Source organism: Camelus bactrianus, chromosome 15 (genome assembly GCF_048773025.1).
Source record: "Camelus bactrianus isolate YW-2024 breed Bactrian camel chromosome 15, ASM4877302v1, whole genome shotgun sequence".
In the NCBI taxonomy this organism is placed as follows: Eukaryota; Metazoa; Chordata; class Mammalia; order Artiodactyla; family Camelidae; genus Camelus; species Camelus bactrianus.
This window is the reverse complement of record NC_133553.1, coordinates 62,672,496-62,699,440: the sequence shown is the minus strand read 5'-3', so window position 1 is coordinate 62,699,440 and position 26,945 is coordinate 62,672,496. Positions and strand designations below refer to the sequence as shown.

At 41.3% G+C, this 26,945-nt stretch overlaps 1 protein-coding gene across 4 annotated transcripts in view; it reads left to right on the top strand.

The window, feature by feature from the left end:
• The window catches only part of DNAAF10 (dynein axonemal assembly factor 10), a 34,472-nt gene extending 11,107 nt beyond the window's left edge, over positions 1 to 23,365 (top strand). The window contains exons 5-8 of one of the 4 annotated variants that reach the window (XM_074341251.1): positions 2,791 to 2,906; positions 3,608 to 3,742; positions 4,924 to 5,021; positions 20,197 to 23,365. In XM_074341251.1, coding sequence (XP_074197352.1) covers positions 2,791 to 2,906; positions 3,608 to 3,742; positions 4,924 to 5,021; position 20,197 — 350 coding nt within the window. In that variant the 3' untranslated portion in view covers positions 20,198 to 23,365. The other 3 variants (XM_074341252.1, XM_010963792.3, XM_074341250.1) reach the window with 3 other exon arrangements.
• The last annotated feature ends 3,580 nt before the right edge of the window (positions 23,366 to 26,945 follow it).

The following is a 26,945-nucleotide window of genomic DNA, read 5'->3' as shown; positions in this document are numbered from 1 at the left end:
GAAAGCGCAGGTCTTCAAGAAAGTCCGGTTAGGTCTTTGTGATCTCTTCTGTGGGTTATGCTGACAGTTTTTGAGGCAAATAGACGTGATGATTCATGGCAGCCTCTGGGGCCTGGGTTTGAATCCTCACTGTGCTACTTACTGGCTGTGTGACCTTGGGCAAGTTACCCAGCTTCTCTGTTTTTGGTTGCTTCATTTATAAAATGGAAGGAATACTAGAATTTACTCAATAGTGTTGTTATGAGGATTCAGAGTCAATACTTGTAAAGTGCCTAGAATTGTGCTTAGATATTAAATGCTCAAAAATATTTGCTATTACGTACTTCTGCTTAACCTGATAATATTGACCTAGTTTAGAACCAAGTGCCATTAGTGAAACTAAATAGAGCCTCAGATGCAAACGGTACCCTAACAAACCTCACACTGTGCTCTACCCAGAGTATGTTTATTTTCTAGAAAATAGTTATGCCATTACAAAATTCTTACAAATTTGATAATTTAAAATGAATATTGATCTTGTAGGACTAATTGATGTTTGCCCTTGTATCGCTTGTTGAGCACCAAAATTATAATTATTTTTGGTAATAAAAGAGATGGGCCATATTTCTTTTTAAATCTTTCTTTTTTTCCCCTTTTTCTTAGTATAATCCAGTGTAGATAACAGACATTAAAAATAGGATTTAACAATGTAAGTGAACTGTTTAGCTTCTTATGTTATTTTTAAATTGGATTGTTATTTAATCAGAGGAAAATTTTAGATTTCTAATTTTAACAATAAGTGGGGGAGTATAGCTCAGAAGTTGAGCACGTGCTTAGCATATACAACGTACTGGGGTCAATAAAAATAAATAAATAAACCCCATTACCTCTCCCACCCAATTTTGTTAATTAATTAATTAATTACTGTCCAGGAATTATTATGTGTGTGCAGATTATAAGCAATAATATAAACTTAAGACATGCACACTTGGGGAGAAATTTTAGAATTAGTATTTAGAATCATCATCTAAAAATTTATATAATAATTAAAAAGTAGTTAACTTTGGGTCCATTAAAGGCTTTTTATCATTGATCTAAGGAACATAAGTGCAATTTTAAATATAGGACATTAAATTTAAAGAAAAGACATTTATCCATTGATTTGACAGTTTTGGGGTTTTTTTTAACAAATGACAAGTATGTGCATAGCTGTGGTCATTAACAAAGGTGAAACAGACTCATATTCTAGCCTCAAGAAGCTTGTAGTTTTGGTGGGGAGGGTATAGCTCAGTGGTAGAGTGTGTGTTTAGCATGCATGAGGTCCTGGGTTCAAGCCCCAGTGCCTCCATTATAAAATAAATAATAAATAAATAAATAACCACCCCCCCACCAAAAAAAAGAAGCTTGTAGTTTTAATAAAGGGGCCATGTTATCCACATTAGTTACAGTACAAGGTGGGAGTGATAAAAGACCACAGAGGATGGTAAGTGGAGAAGGAATTCCGAGGGAGAGATGACTGGAGAGGAAGAACACACTGACCTCAGACCAAGGATGTGTAGGATTTCAACCACTGAGACTGGAAGGAGAGTTCAAGCATTGGGAGGAAAGTATGTAGAAGGAATGGTGGTTGGAATATCCTGGAAGATGGCACAGGGCCCCGGACAGAGGCGTTTAGATGGGCTGCCGGTAGTGGTAAACCTTCGAAGGCTTTTGCAAGGATGAGCTATGATGAGAGCTTTAGGAAAACTAGACTGGTATTGTGGAGGGGGAGAGATGAGTGACACAGGGAACACGATTCCGGAGCTCTTTGCAGTATCCCAGGAAACACAGGTCAGAAGCAATGAGAAAGCAGCCGGGGCAGGGCAGAGGAGTCTGATTCAGAAGATAATTCTGTGGCAAAATAAGTGCACTGTGGCAAGGATGAGGAACAAGGGAAAGGATTAGGTCTTAAGGGGGCTGAATTTTGAGGCTGATTGTGAGGTGAATGATGTTATTAATTGAAAAAGTGCCACAGAGGATACGATGGTTTGTAAAGGAAGATGGTGAGTTCAGTTTTAGACATCATGGGTTTCAGATGCCGTTGTGCCATCTCGGTGGACCTACAGTGGAAACGCAGGGCTGGAGTTTATAAGAAAGAGGGAGTTGCAGGCAGCAGAGAAGAAAGGTGTTGGGTAAGATGCCCACATCGCGTGGCACAGTTACAGGGGCTTCCTTCTCGGTTCACATTTTCCTCAATAAGACGTACTCTGGAAAAAAATCCTTGGATCTGTGCAGGATGTATTTAACCGTGCATTACAGATTTACTTTGGGTGTGATCATCCACACAGATAAAAACGTATCACAGTGCGCTCCAACTTACCTGAGGTTTCCTTGCAAAGATGAGAGAACATTTTGCAAAATAAATACGTTTAAAGTGGTTTCTGTTTGCATTCAGTATAGCTACCGCCAAGCAGAGCGATGGAAGCATAGGTGGTATTTATTCGGCCAGACCCTGCTGTGTTTGAACTGTAGTTGGCCTGTTAGTCTTTGCAGATACAGTACAGAGAGACTATTTGCTTTCAACTTAAAATCCAATACACACTTTCACATATCCTTTGAGTGTAGAATCTCAGCGATTGGGCTTTTGCTTTTAAACAGCCTTAGATACCAAATCAGTGACCCCGATGTCCTGTCGGGATTGGCAAAAAGAGATTCTCCCCAGTGTGATTTCTTCTTCTGATTCGGTACAAGTTACATGTGTGGTAAGTTTTTTTCTTGCAGCCTTCAAATCAGCATTTATAAAGATCTGAAATGTCTTGTGTTGATTTCCAGGCAATGCTTATAATCAGGAGGAACGTGTTGTCTGCGCTGGCTATGACAACGGAGATATCAAACTGTTTGATCTCAGAAGTATGTCATTGCGGTGGGAGACAAACATAAAAAATGGGGTAATGTACGATTGGATTCTTTTGAGTTTCTCTGAATGTATTTTCCATCTACCTCTGACCTACTACAAAAGGAAAGCGCCTCTCATAACTCATCTCAGTGAAACCCCTCAGTTGGTAGTTCTTAACCTTTTGGGCCTGTGAAGTCCTTTGAGGATGTAATAAAAATCAGGGGTCCTCTCTTCAGAAAGGGAACACACACCCAGATGTGGTGTGACAGTGCCCGGTGAGTCACCAGCCTGTGGCCCAGCCACGGACCCCTCCGGGCCACACAGTGTGACAGTGGAATGAGCTAGCAAGAGGCCTGTTTCTGCTAATATTGGAAAGCCTGAAATTGTAATAGGCTCCCAAATACTCTCGGATTTTTGGTTCCTGAGTTGCACACCTTTAGTGAAGAATGTGATTTCCTCCTGCATTCTAAAGTCAGCCTTGACTTAACTTTATAAAATAATGACATAATAACAGTAAAAAGTTAAATTATGACTTTCCAGATGCATTTACTGGATCGGGGAACTCTAGATGGTTTTGTGGATCTTATTAACCAAGAAGAAATTTTTACCGTTAAAAATATTTGACGTATTGATTTGAAAGATAAAATGATTTTTTTAAAGTGCTTTCACGTGAGCTGATAATTTTAAGGTGGTTCTACTTAGTTTGAAAAAACCTCTTCAATAATAATCATCAGACCTATTCTCTGTTTTCAGGTATGTAGCTTGGAGTTTGACAGAAAAGACATAAGCATGAATAAGTTAGTGGCTACGTCCCTGGAAGGAAAGTTTCACGTTTTTGACATGAGAACACAGCACCCAACCAAAGGCTTCGCTTCTGTTTCAGAAAAGGTAAACATGAGGCAAACGTCCTTCTATGATGCACAGTGTTCACAGCTTGTTTTGGACTAATAAATAGGATGAGTCACCAAGTTCCTGCCAGGTTTTTACATGCAGGGAGCTATTTTTAATATATTCTTATAGGATCTTGACAAGTTTTTCTGTGCAAAGAGTACTTCCCCAACATTGATCAGTTTTAGACTTTTTGACACTAATAAAGGCCTCAGTTGGCTCTGACACTTACTTTGAAGTGTAGACGCGATCACAAGAAAACGAGCTGATTTAGGAATTTAAGCAGCAAACCTAGCCTAGTGTTTCCTAGGAAATTATAATATTTGTATTAATACCTAATTAGCATAATGTTAATTATATACAAAAATATCTATATATACATTATGTCGTTTATCACATTTTACTTCATACTGCAGTGTGATATACTAAATGAGATGATTCAAAGTGCTAATCACTGTGATTGGTACATAGTAGGTACTCAGAAGTTTCTTCATTCATTCATACATACACACGTACGTACATACATACGTACATACATGCATGCATGCATACATGTATACGTTACCTTGCTCCAAATAGTATTTGAGGTAGCTTAGAGGGAAATGTGTGGTATTACAACGTTAGAAAAACTGATGAAGAAAGGGCAAATGGAAAATGAAATTGATGTCTAGAGTAAGGGGACTGGATAAAATTCATGCTGAAACATCGTGTCATTTGCAAGAGATGGGTTGGAAGTGTGACTTTGAGCTTCCCTGAGTATAAAAATAAAGCGAAAAAGGGGTGGGGTAAGAGCTCAGTGGTGGAGCGCATGCTCAGCATGCATGAGGTCCTGGGTTCAACCCCTAGTACCTCCACTAAAAAAAAAAAAATTGAAGAGAGAGAGAGGGAGAGGGAGGGAGCGAGGAAGGAAGGAAGGAAATAAAAATAAAGAAAAATAAGTCCATAAAGATTAAAACATGTAAGTTGCTCAGGAAATAAAAATTCACTCCCTTGCTCCCTTTCCGTCCATCATGGAGTCAGCAACACTTCTCAGACCTTCTGATTTTATCTTATTTTATTATTAAAATAATTATTGTTGCATGTAAGTTACTGTCATTACCTGGTGAACTAAATTCTTAGAGGATAGTCTGTATTTATCATAAAAACTGACACATGCCTCGTGCGCCTCTTATTCTGTTCAGGCTCACAAGTCGACCGTGTGGCAGGTCCGGCACCTGCCGCAGAACAGGGAGCTTTTCCTGACAGCCGGGGGCGCCGGCGGCCTGCACCTCTGGAAGTAGTAAGTCCCCCCACTGCGCGTTGCTCCTTTTTAAGTTACTTGTGGGCGTCAAGTAGGATTAGATTGAACTCTCTTAGTCTGTTTTCCCTCCTTCCACTTAGTTCATTTTGATCATAGCATTACGTAAGTATTACTTTCTAAGCATTTTTTTAAACTAACATTTTATTTATTTCTTTATTTTTATTTTTTAACGTAAAATTTTTTATTTGGGGGAGAACAAATTAATCTGAACACTCTGATTTCTTACACTTTCACCCAGGTCTACACTAGCAGAGAATGAAGGTTTAGTGTAATTTTCCAAATGAACCTGATAAAAGAATCTTTAGTTTGAAATACACAGAGCCAAAAATATCTTGGGATTTGAGCATCTTCTTAAATGACACTGAAGCAAGTTCTATATGAGTGCACTAACATATACTCATTTTATACTTCATAAATATTAACTTCCTTTTGACACATCAAATCTGTTATTTTGTGGTGTCTTCCATATACTAGAGGAGCCCGTGAATAATTTTTTTCAGAGTTGAAGTCATGGGCTCCTCTTTTGCTGTTTCTTTTTTTAAAAACAGGAAAACTTTGACCAAAGGCTTCTGTGAAATATCATTTGCTCATTACTTCTCTATTTATTAGCTCCTTCTAGAAGCTAGTAGGGGTTCTGAAAAACAGGGCTACCAATTGGAAAGTACTCGTTAAAGCATTTAAGGATATAGCGGACAGAAAAACCGAGTGAGAGCTTTAGATCAGAACTGCCCGGTTTCTGTGAGTGAGAAGCAGAGGAAAGGTTTGAGGCGCTCTGGGAGAATGCTTGGTAGTAGATCATTGGGAAATTTCCCTTTTCCTGGCACCTTCGCCCACTGTCCTTCCCTGATTCTCCCAACCCCAGTCTCCACGCTGCTTTCGGCTCTGCTGGTCCGCTCAGTTGAGCCCCGCAGCGGCTCATCACTGCCCTGCCTGATGGCCAGACGCTTCAGGCTGCCTACTTGAAGAACTAGGCCCAGTTTGCTGTGTAACCCACATCCAGAGCAGCAGCCCGTGTGATGTGCAAACATGTTTGCTGCTAGATTTTTGACCATAGTCGATTTAGTCGCTGTCAGTAAAGTTGGGTCTGTGTACAGTTGGAAATCTGAAGTTTATCTGAATATGAACTTTAATTCTGACCATAACAGATATCTAATCTACAAATTGGGCTGGAGCTTTGCTGTCAAGTATTGCACCACAAAGGAGAAGTGTTTATTGAGCACCCAACCAAGAGTTCCTAGAGGAACTCATCTAATTATTTAGAAGTTGTGGGGGATTTTGTGTTCTGAATGAATGGACAACAAGCTAATTTTGGGATGTGTGTTTGAAATACGCATATACATTCTTAAAACTTTTTTGAATTTATTTTTTATTGAAGTACAGTTGATTTATAATACTATATTAATTTCAAGTATATAGCATTCTGATTCAGTGTTTTTATAGATTATACTCCATTAAAAGTTACCATAGGATAATGGCTGTAATTCCCTTGTTGCTTATCTATCTTGTACATAATAGTTTGTATCTCTTAATCCCATCCCCCCCCAATCTTGCCCCTGCCCACCTTCTCTCTCTCTGGCAACCACCAGTTTATTTTCTGTATCTGTGAGTCCATTTCTGTTATGCTATTACACATTAGTTTGTTTCATTTTTTAGATTCCATACATAAGTAACATCATACATTATTTGTCTTTCTGTCTTTAATTTATGTCATTAAGCAAAATACTCTCTCAGTCCGTCCACATTGCTGCAAATGGCAGAATTTCCCTCTTTTTTATAGCTCAGTAATACGCCATTGTGTATGGGTGTGTGTGAGTGTGTATATATCACATTTTCTTTATCCTTTTGTCTGTTGATGGACACTTGGGTTGCTTCTATATCTTGGCTATTGTAAATAGTGTTGCTGTGAACACTGGGTTGCATGTATCTTTTCAAATTAATGTTTTCATTTTTTCTGACACATACCCAGGAGTGAAACTGCTGGATCATACTACAGTAGTTCTGTTTTTAGTTTTTTGAGGAAACTCCGCACCGTTTTCTTTAGTGGCTAAATCAATTTACATTCTCAACAGTAGTGTACAAGGGTTCCCTTTTCTCCACATCCTCACCACCATTTGGTATTTGTGGACTTTTTTTTAGTAAAAGTACGATCAGTTACAATGTGTCGATTTCTGTTGTACAGCACAGTGTTCCAGTCACGCATATTATTTGTAGACTTTTTGATGGTGTCCATTCTGACAGGTAGGAAGTGGTATCTTGTTGTTTTGATTTGCATTTCTCTAATAATTAGTGATGTTGAACATCTTTTCATGTGCCTGTTAGCCATCTGTAGGTCTTCTAAGTTTAATTAGGTCCCCAAAATTTTTGTTTATTTTTGCTTTTATTTCTTTTGCTTTATAAGACAGATCCAAAAAAAAATATTGCTACAATTTATGTCAGCGTGTTCTGCCTATGTTCTCTTCCAGCAGTTTTATGGTTTCAGGTCTTAGATTTAGGTCTTTAATTCATTTTGAGTTGTTTTTTGTATATGGTGTGAGGAAATGTTTTAATCTCATTGGTTCACATGCAGCTGTCCAGTTTTCCCAGCACCACTTATTGAAGAGACGGTCACTTCCCCATTGTACATTCTTGCTTCCTTTGTCATAAATAAGTTGGCCACATGTATGTGGACTCATTTCTGGGCTTACTCTTCTGTTCCCTTGATCCGTGTGTCTGTTTTGTACCTGTACCATACTGTTTTTTGATTATTGTACTTTTATAGTACAGTCTGAAGTCTGATACCTCCAGCTTTGTTCTTTTTTGTTCTTTTTTCTCAGGATTGCTTTGGTAGTTCAGGGTTTTTTTGTGATTCCACATGAGTTTTAGAATTATTTGTTCTAATTCTGTGCAAAATGTCATGGGTATTTTAATAGGGAGTGCATTAAATCTGTAGATTAGGTAATGTAGCCATTTTAACAATATTAATTCTTCCAATCCAAGAGCATGGGATAGTATCTTTCCATTTTTTTTTATATCATCTTCAATTTCTTTTATCAGTATTTTATAGTTTTTAAGTATAGACTATAGGCCTTTTGCTTCCTTGGTTAAATTTATTCCTAGGTATTTTATTCTTCTTGATGCAATTTTAAACAGGATTTTTTTTCTACTTTCTATTTCTGAAAGTAGAAATAGAAAGTAGTTCATTATTAGTGTGTGAAAATGCAACAGATTTCTGTATATTAATCTTGTAGCTTGCAACTGAATTCACTTATTCCTTCTAATAGTTTTGGGGCAGAGACTTTAGGTTCTTTCTGTATAAAGCTGTCTTGTCATCTGCAAATAGTGACAGTTTCATTTCTTCCCCTTGGGATGCCTTTTCTGTCTTTTTCTGGTCTGAAGGCTGTGGCTAGGACTTCCAATACTGTGTTAAATAGAAGTGGTAAGAGCGAGCATCCTTGTCTTATTCCTGAAATTAGAGGAAGGGCTTCAGCTTTTCATGGTTGAGTATTACGTAGGCTCTGCTCCCAAGTTGTTTCCTGCGCCTTAAACTCTTGGCCTTTATTATACCTTCTGAAGTAAAGGCAGTGTTATAGTTGATCCCTAACAGGCTCTAAAAGGTCTTCTGAGGAGCAGTATCCCCGTATTTCATTAGGAACAAGCCCCATGGGGGAGGGCTATTTCTTCCTTCCCTCTCTCAAATCTAGACCAAATGATATTTATGAAGAGCCTTCAGCTCTTTGTATTTCATAAATTTATATCTTCAGCTGATAGAAAATCAAATGTTCTGTTTTCTTTTTTGAAGCAATGATGTTAAGGCTAAAATCTCCTCCCAGCAGCGCCTTCCCATAGCAATGGTACGCAGAACGTCCTTAGGCTCGAGGGAACTCTGGGATTGGAAATCGGTGTCAGGTCTCTGTCCAGAAGTGTTTAGATGAGGTTGTACAAATGTTACTTGTAAGGTAAAAGGTTACTTGTGGTTCCCAGCAATCAAAATCTAGAGAATCACAATAAAAGAAGATTAAGATCACCAAGTGAATTTATTACAGAATGCTAGATCAACCTAGAACTTTCATTGTAAAAGAGAAAATACCAACTCATGCTGAATAGAAATAATGTTTAAACTTTTTTAGTAGAACTAATGCCTTTTTGTGAGATTTTTGGCGGTTGGGATTGAAGTTGAAACACTGTCTGCTTATCAACTCAACATTAGAAAGATTCCTTAACCAGGTCCAGTAAGCAGGTGAGAAATACAAATAGTCACTGGAGTATATGTATAAAAATAAAATGAGAAATGCTCAGATGTATCTCCTCTTACCAGCGCTTTGATCTTGTTTTCAGTGAATACCCGATTCAGCGGTCAAAGAAAGATTCCGAGGGTGTAGAGATGGGAGTTGCGGGTTCAGTCAGCCTTCTGCAGAATGTTACGTTGTCCACTCAGCCCATCTCAAGTTTGGACTGGAGTCCAGACAAGAGGGGTCTCTGCATCTGTAGTTCATTCGATCAAATGGTAAGAGTGCTGATTGTTACAAAACTCCAGAAAATTTGACCTAAAGACTTTGGACTGGAAACCTTCCAGAGGAACACTCACAGAATTTGGAATATGTTCTGGGGTCCTCTGAACAAAGGACTGGATTTGATTGGTGAGTGAGGTCCTCTGGACTCTCACTGAACAAAGCTGGATTTGATTGATGGAAAAGGCCCCAGATGCAGACCTCCAGGCCAGCCTTTCTCTGGGTGGGAAAGGCCAAGCTATGTGTCCGGGGACCTGACTGGCCACTGGTTTGCGCCTCGGTCTCCAGCTCCAACACTATTCCTCTCTCCTCTATCTCTAAGTAAAAGTTGAAACTTTTCTATATTTAAACATTTAAAATTTTCAGCATCCTGTGTTCCTTATTCTGTAATAACACTTCTGTTGCATTTTGGTATTTGCAATGTTGTGGTAGTGACTTCAGTTGGTTTAAAATAGTTTGCCTTGGTAAAACCTCTGTGAATTAACCTTCATAAATAAATACACTTTTGAGAGATTTCAGTGTCCATAAGTTTCTGTAAAGAATATTACTTTATAAAATACCAAACTGGTATGGTCAGCCTAGATTTGGGTCACTGGTCACTGTTTTCAGCAGTGTAACTCATAAAATGAAATACTGGGATTTACAAAGACCTCTTTTTTTTAACTTAAGAACTAGGAGTTAAATTCTTGAGACGTTTTGGTTGTTGGCTGTGATGAGTGATGTTGAGCCGTAGAGGATTGTGGGGCTTTTGTAACCTTGTTTTTTGTCAATTTCTTTAGTTTATTTTATGAATAAATTTCATTTTATTGTAAATTTTGTAGAACCTTTGATTCTTTTAATAATAATAGTAATAAAGCCAACACATCACTTCTTTTGCTTTGTAAATGCTTAATAAGTACGTCTTAAGTCACTTTGTTTCTCTGATGCCCAACATGTCCATAGCTAAGCTCAGGAATCAACTTCACTGCCCTTTCATGAAGTCTTCCTGCTCCCCCTGCCCCATTCAAGAGACAGAGCCCCCAAAACACTCATACTATGTAAAACTCATGTGATTTCAGGGGTTCTTGGAAAGTCACTTGTTTGGAATATTACATTCAGAAAATTAAACATTTTTTTAAATCCCCAAAATGTTTACCAAACAATGCTATGGACATAATTAGGAAAGTAAAAATTAAACTGAACTTAAAAAAAGCCTATCCCTGATGGGTTTTGTTTTTAATTTTCAAAGAAAAAATGAGAACTTTGTGAAATTCTTTGAGGACACTTACATTTGGTGCTGTAATTAGAGGTTTTAGTCAAGAACAATGAATACTTGTATTTCATTATATCTAAGATCTACTGATTTTGAGGTTATCTTACACCTCTGAGAAAAGTGTTCCCGATGAAACTGATACAGTGCTTTCTTATCAGTTAGCATTCTTTAATATTCACTGAATGTTCTTTTAAACTTATTTAGGTACAGGTTTTTTTCAGTATATATCACTCTTGTGCATCCCTAGAAAGGAAAATATACACAAAATAAATTTGGTTTGGTATTCCTCAAATTTCATTCTATTCAAAGTCTGATCCTTCTAAATCACTTTTTGAATTGAGTCATTAATGTTCTTTCTATTCCTTCTAATATTGTCCTTTGTACCATAAAAATTGTTGGCGATGCAACAGTTCTCAAAAACATGCTTCTCTGTTGTCTGCAGGGTTTTCTTTCCATCAACTGACATTTATTCTACAAGTTTTGGTGCACATATGCTGGCCGTGACCCCTGTCACCATCGCTGCCTGGCTTACTGCCTTTGGTTCAGTTGTCTGTTGCTGTGTAACAAAGCAGTGCAAAACTTAGTATCTTAAAACAGTAAAAGCATTGACTTTGCTTAGAAATCTGTGGTTTGGGTAGGACTCAGCAGGGGAGATTCTTCTGTGCTCTTTGCAAGTCAATCAGTCAGCCCTACTCGGGGCTGGAGGACCTGCTCCCAAGGTGGCACTCACAGGACTTGCAGGATGGTGCTGGCTGTCAGCTGAGACCTCCGCCAAGGCCTGACACCCAGGCCAGGGCGTCCTCAGAACATGGTGGCTGGGTTCTGAGAACGAGCTTCCCCAAAGAGAAGGCCAGGTAGAAGCAGTATCATTTTTAATGGCCTAGCATCATGACTCATTTAGCATCACTTCTGCCACACTCCATTACATTAGTTAAGGGGATCATACCCCCCACAACTGTCTCCACCAGTTCCAAGGGAGGGGACATAAACTCCACTTCTGGATGGGGGCTTAGTTAGGTTCTGGAAGAGCATGTGAGACTGAAACACCGTGTCCATTTTTGGAAAGTACAATCTGGCACAGTGATTAAAAGAGGCATTCCAATTTCAAAGATGTAAAAATGGGGGATAGGAGGCATGTGCGTGAACTGAAAGAACTGAGGAAAGACAGAACTTGTAATGCAGATACCCCATCCCACTCGTCTGCTTCCACCCCTCCCTGCCCCTAAGCTACTGCAGACATTACTAATCAATCATGATGCTCCTTTTCTCTTGAGCCTCAGAAGCTTTATCTAACTCTACCGGTAGCCACTCCTTACTGTTGGCAGGTGAACCCAAACTTATTTACTGTCCTGAGTCTAGAGAGCGATGCCCACCTCCTGGACCAGGCATCATCACCTTAGCAGAGGTCCCCCTTGATCCTCAGCTTTGTTGTGAGTGTGGAATTAGAGACTTTGAAAGCCTTTAGAAAGAACTCACCTGGCCTCAGTGAAGCCTTAGAAAACCACCTCAGAACAGTGAGTCTTGGATATTGGGATGATCCTGGAACGAGCCACAGGAGGGTGAAAGTAGATTTATTCAGGGAGATGCACAGTCCATAGACCCAAGTGCAGTCCGTCTCAGAAGGCCAGAGAGGCCACTAGGTGTGAGGGTGGGTGGTAGTTTTAAAGTAAAAGCAGATACTCCATACACAGTGTGGGCTGTCTCACCCAGAAGGGAGAGGCCTCAAGGTGCAGGTTAGTTTTTATGGGCTTGGTAACTTGATATGCTAACAAGTGGCAGGATTATTCCAACTACTTTGGGGAAGGGACGGAGATTCCCAGGAACTGGGTTACTGCCCACTTTTTGACCTTTTATGGTCAGCCTTGAAACTGTCAAGGCGCCTGTGGGAATGTCATTTCCTAGGCTAATATCTTACAATGAGTGCATAATGAAGCCCAAGGTCTACTGGGAGTTGACTTTTCTGCCACGTTGGTGCTAATTGCTGCTTCATTCCTTGAATGGCTATGTCCTGCCCCCTTCCTTCCTGTCTCAATACTGCAATCTGCATTCAGGTGCTATGGCTAGTTTGGAAAATAAGTAGGCCATTGGCTGTTAGCTATGTTTCTGCAAAGGATGGGGTGGTGATTTTTGCCAGGAAGCACCCACCCATGAATGTCTTGCCACCCTCATCGTGTTGTGCAGCCCCACCTCATTACTCTGGATGAGATCAGGCTGCCAGGCCACTATCTGCATGGAGCTCTCCCTCAGGGCTGGGTTGGACCCAGCAGCCCTGACAGGCCCTGTACTAAGTCTCTGTAAGGTCCTGATGCTGCTCCTGAGAGAGCCTGGGTCACAGGCACATGCTCTCAGATCTGTTGGGACCTGCTGACCAAAGTCCTGTCCCTCATCGAGTCTTCTGAGGCGTTGGGGCTGCTAGAGAATGTCCCCTACCCACTCCGTCCCACACCCCTGAACACCACCTGGAGTGGTGAGAAATTCTTTGGCCCGTGGATGCCCCCCTCCATCTTCCCTCCAGGGCCAGAGTGGACAAAATCTCTGTTTTATCTAGACCCTGTGAATCTGTGACACTGTATAGGGAGCTCAAGGGAAAAGAACCTGCTGGTCCTCAACCTCGAACCAGGAAAGTGGTTCTTAATCAGAACAGCACAGAGGGAGCAGATGCAGCCTGGCCTCACAATGCCATGGCCATTAATGCAGTGTCCACAGGTTTCGCATGTTTTGTATCAAACATCAGGCTTAAATGGAGGAAGAGGATTTTGACTTTGTGTTCTTAAATCATAAAGGGAAACTCAGGATAAACACAACCTCTGCTCCCAGGGAAACAATGGATATTAGAAATAGTGATGGCTGTGACCAAATACAGCTGCATTTATACAATAGTGCTGGAGCAATTTCCATGAAGGATTTTTTAACAATTGAACTTTGCTTATGGTATCTTGATCCAGCTCCATCCTTAAAGATAAAACCAGATTACCCAGCAGTGTTCTTCAGACAACGTTCAGTAAGTGTTGATTGGTGATAAACAAATTATGACATAATGACAAAATGAATCATTAGAAATTCCATCTTCCTTCTGTTTTCTCAAGGCATCTCTATTGATTGGGACTAAGTACAGCTGCAGGTAACTGAGAACACAAAATATTTGTATTTCTCTTTCTATAAAATTTTAGGTAGGCAGTCCAGGCTGCTGTGGTCACTCCACAATGATGAGAGGCCCATCTCTCTCTGTTTTGTTTCTCCAACCCTCCTCATGATGTATCTTTCACCTCATCACCCAGTGTGGCTGCTGTGGCTCCAACCATCACAATCATATTTCAGCCATCAGGAAAGTAATACCCTGCCACTTTAAAGAACACTTCTACTTTCATCCCATTACCCATGGTTTGGTCAAGTGGCTATACCTACCAGAGTTAAGGCTGAGAAACACAGACTTTATTCTGTACAATGACATACTGAATTGACAGCTGGGAGCTCTGGTACAAGGAAAACAGGGAAATGGGTATCAGGAGACATAAATGGATTCTACCACATGTGACAGATTCTACTACATGTGATAGTCAAGCTATAAAGTCCCCCTGGGTAAATTCTCCCATGAGATAAAAACTACGAGTGATCAATTCATGCTGCTTTAGGTTGCATCTGGCACCCAACAGGCCCTGTGGTTTCTCCTTCAGCTGGCATAGACAAGACACACATCAGGAGCACTTGTTTTCCTGATCTGTTGAATTACTTTTATTATCCTTTACATATGTACATTATGTACTTCAATGGAAGTCCAGAGCCCAGTACAAAAATACAAAAGGGAAATCCCCCCTGAAAAAACTCTAACTAATCTTCTGTTCTAAATTTCTTTTCTTGGGAATTTATTTTTACTCAATAACAATTTACTTCAAATTCTAAGCAAGATTTCCATCCAGGGCCAGTCCAAACACACAAGCAGTAGAACATGAATGAATATTTTATCTCGTGCTTTTCTATAAATTCACAAAAGAAATTTGAAGGGTAAACAATTATGATTCAGTGTGTATTGGTACCTGTCTAAAATCACTTTTTCAGTGAATGAGGTGGACAAATTTTGTATTTCTATAGGAAAAATAAATTTTCATTTGTCCATCACACAAAATGATTTCATCCTTTCTCTGCAGGAGAACAGCCAAAAGGTTTCTTGCAAATACTTACGGCTTTCAGTTATCTCAAGGCATTATCACATCTGCCTCTTCACAACTTTTAGTGAATTGTCTTTTCCCTGGGGAAGGGGGCACTCTCACTCAAGGCTGTGCTGTCTGAATCCCAGGCCTTTGCTGTAACTAATTGCCCTGTGGCGTACTGCCGCCTTGAGGGAAAATGTTGGCATTGCAGGCCTTTAACCACAAGAAAATGGTTTTTGCTTTTCAAATGCAACGGTAAGAATCTTCACTGTTCAATTCACATTAGGCACACAAGTCACACTGGACCTTGAGAAGAAGTTATACTACAGAAATTTATCCCCTAGATGCGATTGTTTATTAAAAAAAATACTTTGTATATAACACTGCATAGAATACCTATGTTTTACACAATGGGTTTATTACTCAAAAGTTGTATAACTAGCTTTGTTACAGTCAATCTTATTTGTAGTGCACCGTGAAAGCTGACTTCCAAGAGGAAACATTTGGGTTTATAAAAAGTGAGCAATTATCTCGTAAAGTAAATAAACCGTATATGCCTCCACCGCCCACCACCATTTCATTCTGTAAGTTCTGATTGTAACGTGAAGTATGTCTTAAAGTAAGGACTTCCTCAGGCCATTACTCAACTTTCGGCAAACTTTCTAGAATTTTCCCCCACTTTCCTTGCTCGGGATTGGCATGGGATATAGTCCTTGTTTTCGCAGGCTATTTCTGCGTGAACAAGCCAACGAGCAGGAGGCCTCCCGGGCCCGGTTTGGGCGCGGGGACCACAGCCAGGAACACGCACACCAAACCAGCAGTAGGGTCAAAAAAGACTCATGGTTCTCCCCCACGCCGGAGGCCGGAGACACACTTCCTGCTCCTCACTTTAAGTCTTCCACTTCTCTTTAGCTCACACTCGGCCTTCTGTAGCAAATCCTAAGGTCTCCTGAAGAAGAACATCAGAAGCCGCTGACCCAACCCATCCACTTGGGGACAGACGCGGCGCTGCGGCTCCCGACTTCCGACTTCCGGTCCCGAGCCCTTCTCCCGGCACCGCCCACACTCCACTCTCGCGAGAAGCAGGGCATCTCTCAGTCCACGAGCCAGAAAGTGAGGTCAGGCGCGCAACTACCACCGCGGGTCAGAGGAGATGCGGGTGAGCCTCTGAGCCACCAGGAGGAAGGGATGCAGAGGCTTGGCTCTCACTGCCCTGCAGGTAAACAAGAGTTTGATCTGGGCCCGCACGTGCCTTACCTGGTGAGAGAGAACATTCCCACTGGGAGGGAGTCTGCGCCTGCGGTCAGCGCGCTGTCGGAGCTGGTCCTCACCGCCAGTCAGCGAGGGCTCGGGAACAGCAGATGGGGGGAAGCTATTACCACCCGCCCAGGGGTCCCTGAACTCCCGGGAAATCACAGGCCGAGAGGACAGATCCAGAAGTCTCAGAAGGGGAGTCCTGGTGGCCACAGTCCCTGCTCATCCACAACGAGGCATCAGGCATGCTCTGGATTTTCCAAATCTGCTCAGTAAAGCTTCTTAGGAGAAACGTCAGAAGCCTCATTCTTTTCCTCACTGTTCAGACTGCTGAAGCTGAAGAGAGCCGTGAAGAGTGAGCCCAGAGGGGAAACCATGAGCTTGTCTCTAGGGAGACTTGACCGAGATAACGTTAAGAAAGATAGTATCGACAATGATAGCAGCTAATATGTACGGAGCACTCACTATGTGGCAGGCACTATCCTCAGTGTTTCCCTTTCTACAGTAAGTTGCACAGTCCTCACCACAAAACTGTGAAGTCACTACTACTGTTGTGGTCATTTGCAATCAAGGAATAGGCTTCAAGCGGTTAGGAGCCTTGTCCAAAGCCCCATGGCCAGGAAGCAGGAGATACAAAAGTAGAAACGTGGTTTGGCCATCTCTAGAATCCAAACTCTTTGTTTTTAAATTGAAGTATAGTTGATTTAAAATGTTGTGTTAGTTTCAGGTGTGCAGCAAAGTGATTCGGATATATATACATATATACATATGTGTATATATACACACACATACTTTTTCAGATTCTTTTCCATTATAGGTTATTACAAGATACTGAATATAATTCCCTGTGCTATACAGTAGGACCTTGTTGTTTATCTATTTTGTGTATAGTAGTGTGTGTCTGCAAATCCCGAATTCCCAGTTTATCCCTCCCTTCCTGCCTCATAACCACAAGTTTGTTTTCTATGTCTGTGAGTCTTTCTGTTTTGTAAAGTTCATTTGAATCATTTTTTTTTAGATTGGACATGTAAGTGTTATCATATGGTACTTTTCTTTCTCTGCCCGACTTCATTCAATACGATCATCTCTAGATCCATCCATGTTTCTACAAATGGCATTATTTCATTCTTTCTTATGGCTGAGTAATATTCCATTGTGTAAATATACCACAGCCTCTTTATCCATTCATCTGTCAATGGACATTTAGGTTGTTTCCATGTCTTGGCTATTGTAAATAGTGCTGCTATGAACATTGGGGTACATGTGTCTTTCTGGATTAAGGTTCCCTCTGTATATACGCTCAGCAGTAGGATTGCTGGGTCATATGGTAAGTCTATTTGCAGTCTTTTGAAGAATCTCCATACTGTTTTCCACAGTGACTGCACCAAACTGCTTTCCCACCAACAGTGTAGGAGGGTTTCCTTTTCTCCACCCCCTCTCCAGCATTTATCACTTGTGGAGTTTTTTTTTTTTTTTTTTTTTTTTTTCCATTTGTGGACTTTTGAATGAAAGCATTTGAAATACGGCAAGCATACAAACTGAATTCTTAATTAAATTAAATTTAAATTTGAATAGTTGCACATGACCAATGGCTATCATACTGGACAATGTAGTTCTGGAGTATAAACTTCAAGACTGAATTGAGAAGAGGCAGCTAGCCTCTTGAGCTCTCATGCACTGCCCTGGCTTTGGTGGGAGGGTGGGTGGAGCATAATTTTTCCTGCAAATCTCTTAGCAGTGGATAGTCACAGGGTTGAGGGGTGTGGGGGGTAGGTACCCGCCAAGTAGAGGGGATGAGGCACTAGCACGCCCCCTACAGGTTACAGGATAATCAACCGGGTCATCCTGACATCCTATTTTCATCCCACTTTGTAGATTTTCCAAGAACTGAATTATAGCCATAGAATAACCTGAAGCCAACAAGTGGCCATTGTCTTCATACAATAGGACAACATTACTGGTTCCTAGAGCTGCTAGTTCCTCTCCCACCTCATTCTCAAATCGTCCCTGGCAATTCTTCTACTGATTTGCTGGTCCCAAGAGGAGGGTCATGATGTTCTGCATAAGTATACAGAGGAATTTTTTCTGGGGGCTTCTGATTATTAGTTATTTCAGCCTTAGAGAGGAAATCTTTCATTTTACACTGTCTACTACAATCTTGGAGATGGTTAGCCCAACAGCTCTAAAAAAGAAAAAAACAACTTTGCCCTTTCTATGCTAAAGTGTCATAGATATGGAGTTCTAAATGAGGAAACCCAGGTTCGTGTTTTATTTATACCTAATATACTTGATTTATGGTGTTGAAAAACACATTCAGCTTAATTTATGCAGGAATTAACTTTGGTAGAGATTAATTTAGGATCTATGGCCCCTTCCTGAAGTATATCATCTCTATTCATAATCTTGGCTTGTGGACAGAGATGATAGTGAGTTAAAAAAAAAAAAAGAAATAAACCATAAACAAAACCAAAAATCTTCCAAAGGCAAATACTTTAAGTCCTTAAAATGAGGATAACAGATGGTTTTAAAATTAGAATCCCTTGGATTTCACTGACAGAAACAGAATTTAGAATTAACCTAGTGGTCTTTTCCACTGAGTTCGGACATTCAGTAAAGAGTTTTATATGAAAATAGATAAAACAGAAAAAAACAACAACAGGACCTTGCTACACAGTAATGCTTAAAAACAAGGAATTAAGAACTCTGAAATATTTAACCAGTAATATTCTTATGTTATCTTTGTCACATCTTTATAGACTACCAGGCGGGTGTGTGTGTGTGGGTGTGTGTGTGTGTGTGTGTGTATGTGTGTGTTAGGAGAGGAAATGGATGGGAAGGAGAGGAAAAAAAAAAAACAAAGGGAAAAATAAAAAACCCAAAGGGAAGAACAAAATACAGCTTGGAGCCTCCGGACAGTCAAGGGAAAAAGGGGGCAGTAGATGTCATGCCGAATTCAAGAAACATACTAGTTTACCAGGAGGAATTAATTTTGGTTTTGTTTCAGATAATTGTTTTTATTTAAGAAAGCTGTCTTTATTAAAACAAACAAACAAACAAACATAGTTGAGGGTCTCTTTTTTCTTTTTCTTTTCTTAGACCCTCACAGCTTCAGCACCGACTGAGGTGAATCACCTGCTGACGCTAGCAGCCTGGCCCCAGCTGACAGCTGTATTTGTAACCCCTGGCTCTAAGGATGCTGTTCAGAGGTCATCACACCTGCCTCTTTCTGTTTTTCGTTTTTGTTTTTGTTTTTTAGACTGTGGACTTATTTTTCTTTTTTTCCTTTTTTCTTTTTTTTTTTTTTTTGCCTCTTCCTGTTGAAGCCTCAGGCAGGTAGAGAAGGGGACAACTCATTTTGTTGTCAGATGACACCCCCTTTCCCCGGCGATTAGTGTTTCTTTTTTTTCTGAGCCTCTGGCACTGTCATCACCCAGCGTCCAGCCAGCACCCAGAACTCCAGGCCATCTCTGGTTATGGGCCGGGGTACCACAGGAGAGTGTCTGGGGAGAGGGTGCCAAAAAGGCCTCCCTCATAGGTGGGGTCCTGTCAATATTTACTGGTTAAAAAAAAAAATACAAGAGCATCCTACCTGGCTTTGTGTTTTACTGGACAGAAGCAGAGAGTATCTAATATTAAGTCATCGTCCTGTAGCTTATGTGACCAAGGGAGTGATTCTGGTTTGCTTTGCTCTTCGACTGTGTCCTTGGCCGCTGCATGATTTAGTTCTGAAAAGGAGAACAAATCTCTCTCTTTCACCAGCCCTCCACAAAGAGCAAGGCGGGAAGCTTAGTCAAGTGTGCAAATCTCTACTGTGAGCTTCTCTGCCACGTCTGGGGGAACCACTGGCCCTTGAAAGCTGTCACAGACAGAGAAGAAGCGAGGTTATAACATGATTGGACATGGAGTTTTCCAGGCCCCACTCAGAAATGTGGACAGAGCGGCTTTCAAGGCACCATTTCAGGAGATTAAGATTTGAAATTGTGTTGCTTTATCTTAATGTTTTTCTTTCTCAGGCTTTTCTTAGGCCTTGCCATGGAGTTCTGTCCCTCCCACCCAGTGTACATACGAAGGTTTGCAACGCTTCATGCTTGAAGACTTGAGGCAAATGGAATAAATTCAATGTGCCCGACTTCATAGTCCTTGGATCCACGTGCATTTGCTTGCTGTGAAGAGACGAGCATGTGAGGAAAACATATTCCTGCTGGAGGAACGGCTCCTTCTCATACATAATCGCTCTTTTTGATTTGTCCTTTGTGTCTTACCAGAGGAGATTATGAAAGAGGCTGGCTCCGCGGCTCCAAGGCCTCTCAGCCTCAGCTCTGTGGGATGGGCCTCATCGCCAGGCCTCCTTGCCTCCATCCCAGTTTCACTAGCAGCAACAGCTGGGCTGACATCACCTCCCCCGCGCTCTTCTCAACTCCCTCACTTTCCCTGAGCTTCTTACAGGCCTGGAGCCCCTGGGCTTTTGGCAGCTGAAACCAAAGCTAAAAGAAACCTGCTTAGCTCCGCTCTCACTGTGCTGAAACACCTCCACGGCCAGGGCACAAATTCTTCCACTTCCTGTCCTGTGGCAGCTGGAGCCGCTGGCCTCAGATCCCTGGCTTAAGGGTCTTGGAGAAGTTGAGACCAAACTCTGGGTCCCAAAGGGACGAGCAGATTCAGCCCCAGCCCAGCCGCTTCTGTTTCCTGAGAAGTGTGAATGAAAAATGTTGCTTGTCACAGCAGCATGCAAAGGATGCTGCAGCCATCAAGCCAGCAGCCACTACCCCAGCCCCCTCCCCACTCCACCACGGTGAGCCCTGAGGGAACTCAGGTTGGACACAAACAGGCCAAGCCCTCAGCCCCTGCAGCCCCCCACAACATTGTACCCTGAGAGGACTCAGGATGGGAAGGAGCAGGAAGCTGGCCCCAGATGGCTAAGGTGCACATCCAAGGAGTGATTTCAATGAGCCCAGACTCTTGCATCTTTTCATACATAGAAAAGCGCTGAATTCCTCAACTTGAGATGTCTGGTTTTCTTAAATTAACAGTGATCTTTTGAGAGGAGGGTATAGTTCAGTGGTACAGTGAATGCTTAGCGTGCGTGAGGTCCTGGGTTCAATTCCATTAAATAAATAAATAAACACAATTACCTCCCCCCCCCCCAAAAAAAAACAACAACAACCCAGTTTTTGATTTCCGACTCCTGTACATCCTGGCCCTTCTCTCACCTCTTCAGAGCAGTCCCTCAGAGCAACTCAGAGGCTGCCTCCCAGGCTTAAGTCCTCAGCAAGTCTGCCAAATAAAACAGAAGTCTCAACATTTAGATTCTGCATTTTTTTTCAGTGACAGGTTGAACTCCTGAATAAAGAATTAAAAATCTTACTGGGAATAAATATTGACCTTACCTACTGATAGCAAAGATGTAACGCATTGCTGGGGCCATCGGTCAGTTCTTAGCAGTCTCACTGGCCTGTGTGTTAGCAGAAGAAAAGACACCACTCTGGTGTGACCCTGAGGGTTTTGACCTTCCTGGCACCAGTCTTTCTTTCCAAGTTCATCTTTTCCTCCCTTCGCACAATTCCTTGCCTTTGCCCTTCCGAAGTCTCTTCCCCGTTCCCTGCACCCACCCAGCCGAGCCAAGGGCGTTCTCACTGCCTGGGAGGCGTCCTCCTCTCTCCACTCTCTGGAACCGTCTTATTATCCATTCTTCGTGGTCCCCATCAAGTTCCATCTAGCCCCCATTGTTCTAGTTCCCCGAACAAGATGAATCCTATCCTTCTCTGAACTCTCATTTGTATGCTACTAGAGCATATGTTGAGTTATAATTATTTCTTCATTGGTGTCGCTCTGCTGAGTCATGTATGCTTTCAAGGGGGAGACCAAAGTTAAACCGAGTTGCTTTGTTGTCCATTAAATGAAGTGAAAAGTCTGAGATATGCCCATACCATCTCAGGATCCCTCTCAAAGGCAGGAGGGAATGAAAATGGAGAATCTCTGTCTCCGTTATCCATGTTGCATGCTCACACACACACGTATATATACACATACACACGCATAGATACGTAGAGCTATTTACTGTATACCATCTACTGCACTAGGCAATTTTACATGGATATTTCAATTTAACCCTCACAAGGACTCGTTTTAGAGGCAAGGAAAGAGAAATGATTAAGAATGTAAGTAATTCACCCAAGGTCGTGTAGCTAGTAATGAGAGCATAAATTCACATTCGGGAAAGCCCAACTGCAGAGCCCCAGTCTTCATCTGTTATTATTAGTGACCTCCCTTTATCACATCAGAAATGGACAGCTGTCATTTCTTGGCCACCTGCCTCCCACCTGAGAAGCTGAAAAGCCCAGCCTTTGTCCCAGCCTCCCTTGCAGCTAGACTGCAGGCAGGTGACCTGTGCTTGACTAAACAGATGCATCTGCTAGTGATGTTCAATTGGGAGCTGGTGACGCAAAGAGGCAGAGACAGTGGAGAAGCTAGAGGTGCCGAGGAAGCGGTCGCAGGGGCAGCACCACCCGAAGCCCAGTGTCTCTGGACAGCCTGCAGCATCCATTCTTCAGTGGGCGGTCAGCGGTGGCAGTTTCCTCAGTAGGTGGGTTGGGTGATGTGTTTTAGCTGGGTCCACCTGTGGCGAGCATCCCTTGTTTGGGCTCCTTGTCCAGCCTGGTCCCAGGCCCACTGGGAACTTCTTAAACTATTTAACAACTCATTGGCAAATACTTTTTTTCTGCTTAATTGACTGGAATTAGTTTCTGTTGCTTGCAGACTACAACCTTGACTGGTATAATATAGAAACTCATCATCTTCAATACAGGTTGACTTTCACATACATCATTCCCACTCAGAAGGAAAAACACGTATGTACCCAGATTTGTATGGAAGTTCAACAGAGTGGAGGGTGAAGGTGGAAGACTGTGGATCATTGGCAACAATTCTTAGCTCATCCGTCTGATTACCTGTTCATGATTCACATTGTTGTCTGCATGGCTGACTACAGAACTTTGCAGTGTGTTGTTACAAAACTGGTATCCAGAAATGGATTTTTACCTTCCAAATATAATTTGACTTCCAAGTCTAACGCTGGGCTTTAAAATTTTTATAATGAATTTGGCCTTTGAATAATAAGAAAGTAAAAGATTTTACTCAACATCTTTCCTGCTATTATAAACCAAATGGCTTCCCCAAATTGCAGTACTTACAAAACTAAGATCACAGAGGAGGTTGAATTGCTGAATTGTTTAATGTAATTTGACTCATTAGAGGCTCAGCTTCTGAGATGGAAGACGATAGGATAGCTTGCAAAAAGGTTCCTGATAAATTCCAAGATGAAATTCACTTTGAAGAGAGTGAAATGTGGTTGGTGGGTAACTAATCTCTCTGGTCTAATGCAATGAGGGAGTGGAATTTGCAGTTTGGCAAAGGGGTTATAATTACAAGGCATCTCTGAACTTCTGGAAGAAGCTACTGCTTCAGATGGCCAAGTGGTCGACAGGGATGTCAAATGTGAGATGGGAATAAACCTTAGAGAGGCCAGGGGTTTGACCTTCGTAAGTCTAGACACGCTAACGTGATTATCATCACTCTAATCAGGTTATAGAGTAAACACACTCTACAAAGCAAAGAGTCTCATGGGGTTGTTATTTAGAGGATGATGAAAAGCTGCTTTCTGTCTCTACTTAGAACACAATGGGAAGAAATGGGGTGGTTTGCAGCATCTAACTTTGGTTAGATCTGTGGCTCTCAACCCAGGGTGATCTGACAGTGACCTGGCAATGAGGGGGTTGAGAGGGTGCTACTGTTTTCTAGTGGGTGGAAGCCTGGGATGCTGCTAAACATCCTACCATGCACAGGACAAACCCCCACAACGGAGAATTATCTGGGCCCAAGATGCCAATAGTGCCAAGGCTGAGAAAGCCTGGATTAGATGTGAGAAAGAAATGTTTGAATCCAAAGTTATATAAATATTGGAATGGGTTTACACCTCCAGGGTGCATAATTTAAATGTCAAAAACCTCAGTAATCAAGATAAATTATACTGAAAAAAAAATTAGTGCAAAAAATCCACAATGAACAGTGTATCAAAATTATTAATTAATTAATTTATTTTAATTGAAGTATTGTTGAGCGACAATGTTGTGTTAGTTTCAGGTGTACAGCAAAGTGATTCAGTTATACACAAACATACATACTCTTTTTCAGATTCTTTTCTACTACAGGTTATTGCAAGATATTAAGTATAGTTTCCTGTGCTATATAGGAAGTCCTTATTTATTCAAACTTTTAAATGAAGACAGGACCCAACAAGAGACAGGATTTGGGTTGAGGAATTTAATATATTATTTATCTTAATTACTGAGATTTGGGGCACCTTCCTTAAATTTTGTGCCTCAGTCCCCTCACCCTAGTCCTGGCCTGTTGGATTATCAAGGGTATGGAATCATTTTAGCTAAAAGGTTATTTGATGTGATTATTACTAAGTTGGGGGTAGTTAAGCCTGGTGGAGGTGAAAGAGGTCTTTTCCAGCTCCAGAATTTTAGATTTTGGTGACGACATTAGACAGGGAAGCAACGCTGGTGTTAAGCTGCATGGACTTTCTGTAACACAGATTTTTAACTTCTCCGGTTTATAGCCTGACCTCAGTTAACCAAGATCATCCTCATCACAAAATGCAATGTGTGAACGGCGTCCCAAAGAAATATGTGGCATTAACTGTGGTCGTTAGCAACCCTCTTCCGTTGCAAATTTCCCTACCAGAAAAATAACCATTGTGTGATTTTTTTTTTCCATTTTACTATTCCTCCTTCTCCCGCTCTCCTTTCCCCAGTTCCACTTCGTTGCATAAACCAACTTACTGTTCTTTTCTGGGATCCATTGATATTGACGTTATTCTACATTACTTGCCCCTTTGTTCCCTAAAACACCTTAGATGGAATTTTGTGTGTGTGGTGGGGGTGGAGGGGGAGGGTTTAAAATATTTTCCCTTCTAACAGGCTTGGGGGAAATAGTCTGTCTATATCTAATGACTAAGTTTGTGTATGTAGGTTTGAGAGTACTTACAACCTAATGCTGACGCCCTCAGAAATGCAAGATGAAAGTTTCCAAGCTAATTTACTATCCTGGGCAGGGCAAGATAGACAGTTATAAAAAATTACAGTAATATTCCTAATTAGGAGAAATGTGGTCTTGGATCCGTACTAGAACAAACACTCTAACCATTATAGATTGCCTTTCATTAATTTCCCCGGTTTCCGTCTATGTGCGGCTCGCCCATGAGAGTACCTGCATTCAGCAAATGTACTCGTGCATAAAGTAACTGGATATGGGACCCACCGCCTCCCCACATCCTGTCCCTTAATCTAACTGACGTATGTACAATTCCTTTTGATCTATGCTAACCATCCTTATCTCAATGCAGATCTCAACTTCCTATCTATTACTTTAAAAAATGCTTTAATCAGAGGGTAGTGACAAGTTGGGTTGAATTATAGGGTTTGGGTTTAGGGAAATTTTTTTCATTCTGTTAGAAACAAAGCAACATCAAACTTCATTCCAACCCCTTAGTCATTGCTATTTTGATGAGCCATTTTGTGTTCATTTCTCAAAAAAAAAAAAAAAAAAAAAGGACAAAAAGAAAAGAAAGAACTAAGGAACTAAATGGTAGATGGATTGATGAAGAAGAATTTTAATTGAATTTGAACTGAAAGCTGCTCATAGCCAAACATTTTCTTCTCTTTTTTCCTTGTTCTTTTTCTTTACCTTTTCTTTTTTTCTTCTTGGTCCAGGGTGAATGGAAGTTCATGTTTAAGCAAAGGATGTACTGAATTGTCTAGGATTTGAGACTCTGAACTGCCTGGATGTGTACTTTGCTGCAGAAAATCCACCAGGAGAGGGCAGCAGAGAGTACGGAGTGGCGGCTGCTGTCGGCGGGCAGAAGTCCTGCCGCCCCTTTGGGACCATGCATTTTGACTCAGGACGGGTCACAGGATCTAAATTACATATATGTACCTAGGTTCTCCAATTCACAAAATGGTGATGAAAATGCTTAAAGGTTCCTTTATAATAAACAGTTTACATGAACATTAGATTTCCTATTGTGGGCTTCCTACTGTCCTGTGGCAGAAAAGAAATTATGTCTCCAGAAAATTTTAGTTAGATCTTCAGAAAGAAGAACAAACGGGACAAGTGGGATGCTGTTCTCTCTTCTGTATCCCTGCTCTCTAAAGAGATGTTACTCCACCTATTTGATACAATGTTACAAACATATACTAAACAAATGAAGGAATAAGTGAATGAATCAGGTCATTGCAAATGGTAAGGATTCTTTTATAAAACTCTGGGCTTGGTCATGCACAAAGTATGAGTCAGGAGGCTGAAATGTGTTTTTTACTGTGGTTTCAAGCTAATCACTGCTGAGATGAGAGTGGCATACAACACAACCAGAATGCTACGACTACTACGCAGGCTGTTACTCCATTACTGGAGACGTGTAAGTTCAAGGTTCAAAGATTTTCCTTTTATCACGCTGCTCCTTGTGCTGCAACAGAACTTCAGCGATGCAAAGACAACTCCCTCCATTGCACTACTGCGTCTGCTTTTGTGCACGTTTGAAATTCTTCCTAATAAAAAATGTTTTAAAAACCTCCCATCCACTGCACCAATTTATTGCTCCTAGTAAATAAATCAGGGAGTGTCTCTTATGTCTAATGCTTTGAGGCAAACCCTTTACACAGCATCTGGGCCATCTCAGTGCTCCCAAGGGTTCTATGTCTGA